The sequence below is a fragment of the Arvicanthis niloticus genome, chromosome 3 (genome assembly GCF_011762505.2).
Source record: "Arvicanthis niloticus isolate mArvNil1 chromosome 3, mArvNil1.pat.X, whole genome shotgun sequence".
In the NCBI taxonomy this organism is placed as follows: Eukaryota; Metazoa; Chordata; class Mammalia; order Rodentia; family Muridae; genus Arvicanthis; species Arvicanthis niloticus.
The window spans coordinates 79,453,733-79,467,288 of NC_047660.1; the positions used below are offsets into that span (position 1 = coordinate 79,453,733).

General features: G+C 38.7%; 2 protein-coding genes and 1 pseudogene across 6 annotated transcripts in view; 2 read left to right on the forward strand and 1 right to left on the reverse strand.

Moving 5' to 3' along the window:
* The window catches only part of Asb14 (ankyrin repeat and SOCS box containing 14), a 31,007-nt gene extending 20,935 nt beyond the window's left edge, over positions 1-10,072 (forward strand). For 2 of the 3 annotated variants that reach the window (XM_076931295.1, XM_076931292.1), the window contains exons 11-12: positions 6,092-6,142; positions 9,930-10,072. The gene's annotated coding sequence lies outside the window, so the exon portion shown is untranslated. Of the gene's footprint in view, positions 1-31; positions 181-6,091; positions 6,143-9,929 lie in introns of those variants that run through there. The other variant, XM_076931294.1, reaches the window with a different exon arrangement.
* The window catches only part of Appl1 (adaptor protein, phosphotyrosine interacting with PH domain and leucine zipper 1), a 54,370-nt gene continuing 41,372 nt past the window's right edge, over positions 559-13,556 (reverse strand). For all 3 annotated transcript variants that reach the window (XM_034497473.2, XM_076931291.1, XM_034497474.2), the window contains exons 17-22: positions 9,943-10,117; positions 9,815-9,851; positions 9,078-9,224; positions 7,249-7,299; positions 6,508-6,597; positions 559-5,010 (exon numbers count right to left, since the gene is read on the reverse strand). In XM_034497473.2, the coding sequence (XP_034353364.1) occupies positions 4,867-5,010; positions 6,508-6,597; positions 7,249-7,299; positions 9,078-9,224; positions 9,815-9,851; positions 9,943-10,117 (644 nt within the window). In that variant the 3' untranslated portion in view covers positions 559-4,866. The remainder of the gene's footprint in view (positions 5,011-6,507; positions 6,598-7,248; positions 7,300-9,077; positions 9,225-9,814; positions 9,852-9,942; positions 10,118-13,556) is intronic.
* LOC117705147 (host cell factor C1 regulator 1 pseudogene) lies at positions 7,547-8,284 on the forward strand (annotated as a pseudogene).

Here is a 13,556-nt window from a genome sequence, read left to right on the forward strand (position 1 = left end):
TGGAATAAATCTGTAAGTATTAAAACTACAGGTCCAAGCTACTTAAGCCAGAGCAAACAATAACCTGCCTTCTTAACCAGAGGAATTTCTTCATGTATGGTAAGTGCATAAAGCAGGTATCATAAATAACTTACTGGAGTAATTATTAAAGTCTCTTTCCTTTGCTATAAAAAGTCAACAAACTTTTCTTAATAAGTGACTCCCCTTTTGCCTGTTGTGGAATTGCAACGGGGTCAAATATGTTAAAATAGATTAAAAGAAACTTTAATATTTGCTTATTATTTTTAGTTATATGTATGCATGTGTCTGTGGGGAGGCAATGCATGTGTGAGCGTGTGACATATGAGCATAATACCCATCAATGTCAGAAGGAAGTGTGGCATCCACTGAAGCTGAAGTTGCAGGCAAGTGTGAGCCACCTGATGTGGGTGCTGAAAATTGAACTCAGGCCTCTGGAAGAGGGGCATACAGAGCCATCTCCCAGCCCCAGATCGCAAACATCTGAAATTACTTGGAGGAAAAAAATTCAGAGTAACTATCAAATATTTCATACAAAAATACCATATAAAAATCATGGACTTTATTATACATTTAAAAAAAAAATCCAACACATTTCTTGAAGCCTTGTTAGCAAATATCTATTTTGACAAATGAAAAAATAAGTCCTCTGCTCCACAAGCTATACCATGATCACAAATGCAGTTTTAAAGAGAAGCTGAATGATTTTTAACTGTACACTGCACAATTGGTTAATATCAGTGAAATAAGAGTTAATCAATTTACTTACATTACAAAACCCACAAAACATACAAAGCAGTCTTACACATTAATTATCATTTCATCCCCAGGATTCATATAACTGAAGTCGGTTACTCACAAATATAGCCAGAGTCTAATTAAAAGTTCAGTATGGACCGTAGTCTCTCCTTGCTGCCTTCGCCTTGGGATGCAGAGGCAAGTGGGTATCTGATCTAGGCCAACCTGGTCTGTAGAAAGAGATCCAGAGCTCCCAGGACTACACAGAAAAACCCTATCTAAGAAAGAATGAATCATCTTTCTTATGTCCCAGTCCCCCTTCAGAGATGGTACTCACCAGTGACACACCATCTCAGCAGGGAGTAGTGTTCAATTCTGGGGCAAAACAGAGGGTTATTCGGATAGGAGAAATGCAGAGAGACCCAATGGAGCCTCCAAGATTCAAGATTAGTTAAGAAAATACCTTGGGGACCACCATCTTCTCCTGCACCTGTAAGGCACTCTCCTCAGAAGATGACTGTAAAGGAACAGCAGGAGTGGAAAACCCCTCCTTGTATTTCCAAATGGAAGAACTCTAAGGGGTGTGCCATTCCATTAGATATCGGCTGGCTGCTGATAGAAGAGGACTTTAGAGGGTCCATATAAATGAAAAATTTGCCAAATTGGCTGAAGCACTATACATTGCTGATCAGAAGGCTCGAGAAGCAGTGGATATGCGAGCCCAAGTAGAAAGAAAGAAGAAAGGAGAAACATGAAGAGAAACTTAGAGCAGTGGCCCAGAAAGCCAGAGAAAGAAGAGCTGAAATCAAAAAACGTGGAAAAAGAATGGAAAGGTCCGTGAAAGGGATGGAATCTGTCATGACAGTGAAAAGAGAGGCAGCATGACCAGAACCTTTCCAGGACAGTGCCTGATGAGAGGTCAAAACTACAGAGAAAGGAAAATCGAGAAATCAGTGAAGTCATTGCTCTTGGTGTGGCCAATCCTCAAACTTCCATTTCCTGTAGTCTTAATAAGCCTATGCTGTTAAGAAGAATACTCCTGGAAAGGAAATACATAGAAATTAGCCTAATGAAGATCTTTAAGATACTTTTAAAGTACTTTTAGAAGTATTTTGATTAACATTAGTATTTTTATGCTACCCATGACTATTAACAAATAAAAATTTAAATAATTTTTCCTTTAAAATCCATTTAATCTTATCATTAAAAAAAAGTTCAGTATGGTTCTAGTTTCAAATATTTGTTATTAATATAGAATAAAAATCTCAAAACAAAATCTCAAATAAAACAAACTTGCTAAAAAAAATTAAGTTTGCTTGCTACATACACTGATGTGGTTAAATATTTAAAAATATGATCTAAATGCTGAGACTCCGTTATTAAAGCAAATATTTTTTATTTCATTCATATGTCAGAAGACTTTGTAATATACTACCTTTAAGGGTCTGCCAGCATTGTCAGTTTAAACCGTAAATAGTGCAGTTCCTGTTACTCGTGAGTGTTCACTGCACAAAATCATGTTACCTACAATGTTACGTACATCTTACTATCCTTTTCTCAAAAATAATGGCAAGTTTCTCATCCCAACACTGTGGAACTAAACACCAAGTAATCATTAAATAATGGCAAAAACAAGATTAGCTTCAGGGATCCAAGGACTCTGTTCAAATGGACTGTTTCAGTCTTTAGCAAGTTTATGCAAGTCTCTAGCAAGGACACAGAAGTGAGTGATTTCTATTGAGTCTATTACCACAGTTACGCAAGTACTGTCAATATAGGTAAAAGAATGCAGAGTATAATTAGGTAGGCTAAATTTCATTTTTTTAAAAAGCAATTTTGTTAATTTCTAAAAAACTGGAGAGATAGATTCTGGAGGACAGTATATCAGAGTAAGGTCTGCACTGCCATTTAGGAAGAAGCTCACAGGCAGACTTCTTCCAGCAGGAGAGCTGCTAGAAGCTGAGGAGCACAAGTCCACAAGTTTAACAGTGACAGAGGTTAAATCATCCAAAACTGTTTGATCCACTCAAGATGTGTCCTGGGCATTGGAACACACTTTTGTCTGACCTATGGACATGAACACAACTGGGGAAATTCCTATACAACACACTTAAAAAGAATTAGAAAATTTTTACCTCTGACCTAAATTTTTATCCAAATATCAGTATTTTGCTACCATGCAAAGCACCAACCAAATAAAAGTGCCTCCTGATGACTCAGTTCATCTGAAGTAAGCATGACATCTTCTATCAAGAAAAGACTTCATGAAACTGAAAACCTGGGATGGTGGTGTGGCTCTGTGGTAGTTTAATAAGACCCAGGGTTTGATCCCTATCACTGCCAAAATCAAACAAACAACAACAACAACAACAACAACAACAACAACCCAATAGCAACAACAACAAAAACCAGAAACCTTACCAATCTCAAAAAAAAGTCTTAAAAGCAAGACTTGCCACTACTAACCAAGTTCTAAGCACAGCAGTTTATAGTTGAACAAGAAGGAAACACTACTGTGAAAGCATTCCCTTTAGTAAGCCCAAAATAGACAGTTAGCCAAATGCACTCCATAAATTGATAATTATTAACTGCATGTTTGGGTAACCTAAGACTTTAAAGAGTATTAAATAACCATTAGTCCCATTTGGCACATGGATAAAAAGAATATCGTGATCCTATATGTATTGTTATCTTGTTCCTACAGAAACAGTGCACTTACAGAGTGTGGAACTGAGTTACTATATGCTGAAAACTAAAACAGAAACCACTTCTAATTCAGAACAAAGGGAAAACTACCTGTGAAATTACTGGTTAACCTCTTGAAAATCTATAAATGTATGACTATGTAAAATACTAATCAATATATTTAACCTGTATACATATGTATATATACACCCTTTCATGTAGAACACATGAAAATAAAATTTATAAACACAGTTTAAAATCTGAGTAAAGAAAGTTTTGACATGTCAACCTTGGTAGCAAGCTAACTCCATCCTTGGTCCTATATGAGGTGTTCAATTCTTTTTCAGTCTTTCATGGAATTAGATCTTTTACTCATTTGAAAAGTAAAAGTATTTACAATAATTAGTGCAAATTATTCTACACTCATAAATTAGTTATTTGCCTTTGTAGATATAAAGTGGCAATTCAATACATTATCAAAATGTGGGATTATGAAAATACTGGGATTATCAGTTTGAAATTTAAAAGATTATGTTTTCTAAACTAAGCTGCACATTTTTATTTAAGCAGTAAACATAATTGTTATAGAACATCTTTTGAAATGTCACTCATTGTCATTAAAAATTATTTCACAATACAGAAAATACAATGTATCAGTCTACCACACTCCCTTTACTTGTCAATTCTAATATAAAATGTCTGAACAACAACAACAATCTCAATAAATTCTGAAGTCTTACTCTAACCCTCACTGTTCTGCAGCAATAAGTAACGTCCCAACCTGAGAACCGAGAAGATGGTAACAAAACACCAAGGACCATACCAAACACCAACAGACACTTGAGGTCTCTCCCACTGCCAGGATCGAGTACATCAGAGCAATGGAACAAGCCACAAAACACCCTGAAGTCAACAGCACGACCTGCCCGTCCTAGTGATTTTGTACAAATTCTATTGCACACTCAATATTGTTAGAACATTTGCAAACTTGTAGAATTCTCCACACAAAGGATTTTAAGTTCATCCAGTTGACCACTCCCTCACTACCATAAGACATTCCTAATGGAAGGAGAGCACACACGGAGGGCAGAGTCCGAGGAATAAATGATTTCTTAGGGAGACAGCCAATTACAATGCATCATAAAATGGTCACAATTTACAGGAAAAATATTTTGAGCAAGTATAACTCCTTAGCAATCTACTACAGAAAAGTGAGCAGGTGTTGTTTAGGAGAGCAGAGTTGGATGATAATGCATAGTATTTTATTTTTAAGGGGAAATGTTAGATATAACCTGTTATCAAGTTCAGTTTTTTAAAATGAAGCCGAAACACCCACTATAAAGCTTAGTCTCTTCCTTGATCTTTAGCATGGATACACTGTACCACATTCCAGGGAAAGGGGGAAATCAAAAAGCAACAACGAGTTTATGCTTCTGATTCTCTTTTTTTTCCTTCTTCTCCCAAATCACTCTCCTCTGATTGGCTACTGCTAAGAACAAGCTGGCCCTCACTACCAGCCTGGTTTGGTCTACTGGAGGCAGCTATCAACCGGCTCTGTTCTTCCAAGTCCTGGTGGAAAGACAAAAAAACAAACTAAATTTAACTGTCATCAGTCAATAAAAAACTATGCAGTTTTCTATGGCTCTTTACTGTACTCGAGAGCTATTCCAATCCTGTCATATGCATTAATTCTGATAACCTAATGAAAAGAAAGGCTATATAGTCAACAAATGAAACACCAGCATGAATTTTGGAGCAATTTGAATAATCCCAAAAAGCAAACATGCACACAAAAAAAAAGAAAGAAAAAGAAAAGCTTTTTTTAACTCTCCCCCGGCCCCACCCCCCTTTTTTTGTGGCTAATAACCGAGTTCTGGTTGTCTCCTGTCATACACCGTGTAAGCACTCTCACAGTCAGTGTCCCGGTCACTCTGTACCCGAGTCCACACCCTCTCCAGATTTTCCCTACTCCTGCCCTCCTTATCTTGCTAAATCGACTGTCACTTCCCCTCACCTAAGCTGTCTTTGCCACTTTGTCTTCTCAGCTCCACATCCAGCTCACAGGGCTCTCTTCACATTCACATTCCCCAGTTCCCTTCTCTCCTTTCCCTTCTTTCCTACCATCCATGCCACACCCACACCCTTGATAGGCTCCTATAATCTCGTGGATCACCTAATCAAGGTTTGCCTCTGAAAACCGTATACTTGTAATTACTCTTTTGTAGGTTTGATCCTTAGTACAAAACCTCCTTTAACAGTGTGTTGTAGAGGAATGAGGGCCCGAGTGACTGCACTGTTGATATGAGCATGGCCTTGTCAAGGACTACAGCGTCTCAAACACATGACAAGTGGCAAAGCCTTCCTCTGGTCTGTGTGCAGATGTTGACAGTATATGCAAAAACTAGCAAGCACAGCGTTCTCTTCCCTCTTCCTGCCACAGGAACGACTCCAACCTGAAAACATTCCCTACAGACACCTTCCGAACCACCTACCCCACCTCCAGAGCTGCGCATAAGAAAATCTGAGTTTGGGGGTTACTATGTAGTAGTAGTTGGTGCTACTCCATCAGAAAGAGAACCCATCCCAGCTTTTCTGTGAATCTGTCTTTTCTTTAGTATCCATCCATTCTTCATTTCTTGTCACCCGTCAGGTTTCCAGAACCAACCTGTGCTGAACGCTGTGTACATGCACATGTTTACAGGTATGTATGTGTACATGTGCATGTGTATGTGTGTACACATGAGTATCATTCTCTTGCTAATACCCAAAATAACTATTTCTCCTTCCCACAGTCAATATGGCTTTTAACAAGACAATTACATCTACTTAAAGTCTCTCAAAAGAACTTCTTTTGCAGAGAGAACCCTACTTGGTATATTTAAATTCTGGTTTGTTGCTTTAAGAGCAAGTTGTGTTATATGTCACAGCAACTTCCACACAATTCGGCTGTCAACTCTTTTCTGCTATGCAATAAAACAAGCAGAAATGGACTTCCATTTGGAAATTAAAATCTGAAACTCACAGCGCTCAATTAGTCGTCATCATTCCACATAAAGGACTACATACCTTCTCAATCTGTTTCTGTTTGCTGAGTTCTTTCTGTTGTTTCTCTTTTACTCTCTCTATTTCTTTTTGTTTTTCTGATGCCCTACGATCCTAAAAAGGGGAGAGGGTAAATAAAACAAATACATTAAACAGGAAGTAACTTTAAATTTTACACATTTTAATCAGTATGAGCTTTGTAACTTTTCAGTACTTTTTCATTAGGTATACAAAATAGTTTCCATTCTACAACATACATTAGTCCATATTCTTTTTTGTTGTTGTCGTTTGGCTGGGGCTTTTTTGTTTGTTTTCTTCAAGACAGGGTTTTTCTGTATTGCCCTGGCTGTCCTGGAACTGTATCTATAGACCAGGCTGGCCTTGAACTCAGATCCACCTGCTTCTGCCTCCCAAGTGCTGGGATTAAAGTGCTGGCAGTGTGCCACTGCCTGGCTCCAGATCCTCAATGCTATACAAGCAATAGCACATACTGTTAATCTTGTTTATCAAAAACAATTTACTGCTAGTATGAAAGAGCTGTTTGTTTGTTTGTTTGTTTTTTAAGACAGGGTTTCTTTGTGTAGCCCTGGCTGTTGTAGAACTCACTCTGTAGACCAGGCTGGCCTCGAACTCAGAAATCCGCCTGCCTCTGCCTCCCAAGTGCTGGGATTAAAGGCATGCACCACCACTGCCCGGTGTGAAAGAGCTTTTATTATACTGCTTCAGCTTAGACATCCTTGGAAATTAAGTGGCTCTGATTCTTACCAGTTCAGCATGCAAAGCTATCTGTTTTGCCAATCCAACAGAATCACAAATCTAAAAGTAGAAAAAAGTAAAACCTTTATATTAAATAGTTTTATATTACATTAAAAATTTCAAATACCCAAATGAATAATATACCTAGTTTCATAATAATATAACATACTATATCAAATAAAAATTAATTTAATATTTCAACCCCAAAGAATCTCAGCATGTTTCCTCAGAATTGATGACCTGGACTGCTGGCTTTTTTCTCTACCATGTGTCCATGCTACTTCTCATTATATCAGCCCCACTACTGATGGAGATGGAGACCACCAGAGATCTACTTGTCAAAATGCAGACAAAGTAACTGTAGCATGCCCAGGCCCCATGTGATACAACTAATGTATCATAGCACAATCCCTACACACTTAAGGCTAAGGGAAAATCATATAAAAGAGAGTTGACCCTCTTTCTGCAGGACCCTAAACCATAATGGTCCCGCAACATAATAACCCACAGGCTACCACTTGGGTGACTCTGGGCCTGGGCCCCAGGGAACCCTTGTAAAAGCAGTGCCTGTCTGAGGGCACTTAACATAGCCACCCAATTCTCCAGATTCAGCCTACATAATGACCACCCTCCTACTGTAATCCCCTCCACCCCCGTGACTTTTCCCCAAGCCCTGCCACCACTCAGGAGCCCTTTCTCAGAGTTGCTTCTCTGGTGCTATCCTGGAAGCCTGATCCCTGAGGCCCTCAAGGCTGCTGAGGCTGGGGGAATACACCCAATCCCTACTACCCTACTTCTCCAGCTGGGGACATCATGGAGGTCTGAGTGCTGGCGGGCAGTGTTCCTCCCCACCTTGTTCCCAACAACAAAGACCAGTAACTCCCAGAGGGATGAGGTCCTTCTCCAAACCAGGTACCTAGTCACCAAGACCTTCCTCTGACAGATGATACTAAGCTCAGAAGAACCCTCAATGGAAGGAATAGCATGGGAAAAGGGAAAGTCACCCTATTTGTTAATAAAGATTTCAGAGTGGTTTTAAAAAGAGAAAGAGTTGAAAAGATTTTAAGAGCCAGAAGACCAGAACACCTGCTATAGATAGTATCTTCTAGACATAAGAAAGCTGTAGCTATGAAATTTCAACAATATGATTGCCTAAACAAGTCCTAAAAATTGATAACAACTGACAAGCCGGTGAAAATCTCACAAGGCCCTACTCATAGATGAAGAGCTACAAGAAAAAGATTGTTTCGTCCAGAGATGAAACCCAATAGGTTATCCAATGCTAAGTGGTCAGACCTAAACATATGAATAGTAAGAGCACCACTAAATGAACCAGGTAAGTTACACACACACACACACACACACACACACACAGAGGCAGACACCAATAATAATAATTAAGTTATGAATTTTTGAGGAAGGACAGACACAGGAGGAGTTGGAAAGGGGAGAGAGAAGAGGAAATGATGCTAATACAGAATTCATTTATGAAGTTAGCAAAAACCTAAGAACTTAAAAAGCACCATTACCGAAATAGTAAGTCATGCAGAGAATGAAGGATTTAGGTAATGATATTGGTATGAATTATTGACACCTAAAAGTGACTGTGGGAATATACTCCATTCCCAAGATAAGTTACTGATGCAAGACTGAACCAGCTATCAATAATCTAGAGAACCTGAGATTCCCCCATCAGTGTGGCTCCCACCAGAGAAGCATGCTCCATCAGGCAGCTCAGCTGGTCTAGGGACAACCTGAGAGCTTTTCCCAGAAATCTAAGGTTAACACTCTGACTCTGATAAGTATTTTATAAAATGAACATTTTGAAAGCCAGGTACCTTTTCCCCCTCATTGTTTGATTCAAATATATAGCAGACTGATGACAAATTACTCTCACTTCTTCCACCTGATGTCCGGAGAACAAATCCAAAAAGTCGTTTATTTTCCTGGTGAGTAGCATACAGAACTACACACGGTAATGGAAACTGCCACAGAAATACAATAAATATGAGCTCTTCCAAATCATTACAGCAACATTCAGATGATAAACTGTCAAGATAAAGTCTAAAAAATATCACACATAAGAAAGTTAAAGACAAATTTTCAATAGAATAATAATCTAGGAACAAATAATGCCACATTTGGTTTGGAATTTACCAAAAAGAGGTTATTAAATACTGAGGTTTTTTTTTTTTTTTTTCAGTAACGTATTTACCAATATAAATTTAACTACAAAAAATAATCTACTCAATAATTGATTAAGTTGCACCTACAAAGAAATATAGAATTATAAAAATCAACACAATTATGTTCATGTTTTGATTACTGCTGCTAATTTCTTTGGTGCATAAACTCTCTAAGGATAAAAACTCTCTCTAGGGTTAAAACACCAAAACATGTTGACTCTTTACAAGTGCTCAGTAATTTTCTGGAGCTGGCTGCATATATAACTACAGCCTAAAGACCAATCTTATGGATACTGTCATACCAAGATACACAGGACTAGGTTATTATCAAACTATAAAATGTATATATGAATAAATGATACTTAAAGCTTTAATCACATAGAACTCACTGTGAGTCTTGTAACTTGAGTCTGCGGATCAATTAACCTATAATTAAAAATTTGGAAAACAACTTTTTAGTTAAGCTAAACTAAAAAATTATTTTTTCTATGTTTGTTTGGAAAGGGTTACTACTTACTTCAAAGAGTCACAAGTGACTAACAAATGTGATTCTGTCATACGGAAGATGTTGTGGATGGCTCGAGCAGCTAAGATCTGGCGCATTGTTTCATAGACAACATCTGGATGGTCATCTGACTTAACCTCCATAGAACCAAGGAATCGGACAATAAACAACTGATGAAGAATAGAGTCTGTAACAGAACATGGCACATTATGAGAAAGGTTCTTTGTTTTCACTTTTTGCAGCACAGGTTGGCCACAATTCTCCTGCTTTAGCATCCCAGATGCTCATATACACATCCCAGAAGCATGTGTATATAAAATATATATAAATACTCCTTCAGTATTTATATATTTTCAACCCCAATGTTGTTTCCCAAAAAAAATATACTGCATGAAAAATAAAACCTAAAAAAGGAATTTAGAAATAACTCTTAAAACTTCAGTGTGTTCAAGTTATAAGAAAATTAAGGTCTCAGTTTCAAGTAAAAATGTTATGTTACAGTGATATGGTTTGTGGTGGTTTGAATGAAAATGGCCCCCATAGGCTCAGAGAGTGGCACTGTTGGAGGTGCAGCCTTGCTGGAGGAAGTAGGGGTGTAGCCCCTGAGGTGTCAGAAGCTCAAGCCAGGTGCAGTGGTTCATTTTCTCTTCCTGCTGCTTGACAATCCAGATGTAGAACTCTGAGCTCTTTCTCCAGCATTATGTCACCATGCCTCTCACCATGATAATGGACTAAACCTCTAAACTTTAAGCTAGTCCCAATTAAATGTCTTCCTTTATAAGAGTTGCCATGATCATGATATCTCTTCATAATAATAAAACCCTATCTAAAACATGGTTCTAGATCTAAAATTAAATAAATAAATTCTTTATATTATTCTTTTAACTTTTCTGTAAGTTTAAAATCACATTTAAGAAAAATAGCCGTGCTGATAGGTGGTACTGTGCACACCTTTAACGTCAGCACTCAAGAGGCAGAGGCAGGTGTATCTCTGAGTTTAAGGCCAGTCTTCTACAGAGTTAGAGGGGGAGGGAGAAGAGGGAGAGGAGGAAAAAGGAGGAGGAAGGAAAAAGAAAAGAAGGAAGAAAGAAGGAACAAGGAGGAGGAAGAGGAGGGAAGGAGGGAGGGAAGAAAGTAGGAAAGAAGGGAGGAAAAGAAAAAGAAAGGAGAAAAAGAAAAGAAAACTAGCTGCTGGGCTGGGAACAATGGCTCAGTGTGTTGTAAGTATTTCCTGCTAAGCATGTGGACCTGAGTTGAGATCCCAGTACCTACATAAAAGCTGGCTGAAAGCAGGTGGGAAACTGGGTGTCTGTAACCCGGGGCTTAGGGGCATAAGCGGGGAGAGGAAACTGCTGGCCAGCAAACTACAGATCCACTGAGGGGCTGTCTCAAAAAAACAGGTGAAGGATAGAGGAAGACACCCAATGTACACACACAAACACACGTATACGCACACCTCACATACATGCACACATACACAATATACACAAAAGCAACAAGAAAAACATCTACTGGCTAGGTATGGTGGCACATGCCTGTAATCCTAGTACTTGGGAAGGAACAAAAGGATTAGAATTAAAGGTTATCCTTGGTTACATAGTGAACTTGAAGGCAGCCTAGTTATTTGAGAACTACCTTTGAAAGAAGAAAGAGAAAGAAAGAAAGAAAGAAAGAAAGAAAGAAAGAAAGAAAGAAAGAGGGAGGGAGAGAAAGAAAGAGGGAGAGAGAAAGAGAGAAAGAAGAACAAGAATAAATAGAGAACTGTACGTACCCATCTACATACCCTCCCCACACCAACGCACCTGGGTCCCATGCCAAGTGCCTCCACCAACCTCGAGGACTCTGCCAAGACCTGCCCTGTTATTCCCAACCTACAAGCCCCTCCTCCCACACTAACCTCTCCACCTATCCGTGTCTACCCCACACTCCAGGCTTGGACCACAACACATAATCTGCAGCAGGCTAGTCCACTTTACCTACCTGACGTCCTTCTATACCTAAGCCATTTCTTACTTCTAGGGCTAACTCATCTGTACATCCTTTCTTGTATCCCAACATTAGACATAAAACTAAGATAAGAAATCCATATGCCCAGGTCTTATTGCAAAAATTCAAACAATATGAAAAAGAAAGAATCAAGCTAGTATTTCCTCTTCAAAACCTACCAGTGCTGTAGGAATGTCTGCCAAGGTGAACACCAAGACAACAGAATTTAAAAGAACAATGATAAACATCAATTTTTTTTATTTTATTTTTTTTTTATTTTATTTTATTTTTTGGTTTTTCGAGACAGGGTTTCTCTGTGTAGCCCTGGCTGTCCTGGAACTCACTCTGTAGACCAGGCTGGCCTTGAACTCAGAAATCCGCCTGCCTCTGCCTCCCAAGTGCTGGGATTAAAGGCGTGCACCACCACTGCCTCATCAAATAATTTAAACACTTTAAGAAGTCAGGAAGAAACAGCTCAATGAAATTAAGGAGGAATAACTTGAGAAGAACAAACACCTGAGTGATACCCATGAGAACAGAAACAAAGCTGGTGGAAATGATGAAGAAAAGCCAGGACTTGAGATAGAATCACTGAAGAGGACTCAATGAAATGAGGATGCATCTGAAAAACCCAGTAAACCAACTAGAAGACTAAAGAGAAAGTCTTACAAGTAAAATGCAAAAGAGAGAATGTTAGGTTTTGAAGATAAAGTAGAGAATTTAGATCAAATAATCAAGAAATATGAAAAAAATCTTAAAAACACAATAATAGAGCCTAGGAAATGCAGGCACACAGAATACCAACTAGACAAGACCAGAAAAGAAAATTCCCATAGTATATTGTCTTGATATTTCTATTGCTGCAACAAACACCATAACCAAAAATCTTCCCCCTACCCCTTTAGGAAGGAAAGGGTTTATTTAGCTTACACTTCCAAATTGCTGTTCATCACCAAAAGAAGTCAGGACAGGAACTCAAAAGGTAGGATCTTGGATGCAGGAACTGATGCAGAGGCCATGGAGGACGTTGCTACTGGCTTGCTCACATGGCCTGCTTAGCCTGCTTTCTTATGGAACCGAGGACCACCAGTGTAGGGAAGGAACCACCCACAGTGGGCTGGGCCTTCGACCATCAATAACTAATTAAGAAAATGCCTTACAGCTGAATTTTTTTAAAAAAGAAATTTAAAGATTTATTTACTTTATCAGAAGAGGGCATCAGATCCCATTACAGATGGTTGTGAGCCACCATGTGGTTTCTGGGAATTGAACTCAGGACCTCTGGAAGAGCAGACAGTGCTCTTAACCTCTGATCCATCTCTCCAGCCCTTACATCTGAATTTTATGAAGGCATTTTCTCAATTAAGGTTCCCTTCTTTCAGACACCTCTAGTTTGTGTGTCAAGTCAACATAAGAATAGCCAACACATGTATCGTAGTATGTATACTAAGTTTACATAAGTGTCTTAGTCAGGGTTTCTATTCCTGCACAAATATCATGACCCAAGAAGCAAGTTGGGGAAGAAAGGGTTCAGCTTACACATTCACTTTGCTGTTCATCACCAAAAGAAATCAGGACTGGAACTCATACAGGGTAGGAAGCAGGAGCCAATGCAGAGGCCATGAAGCGCTGTTACTTAA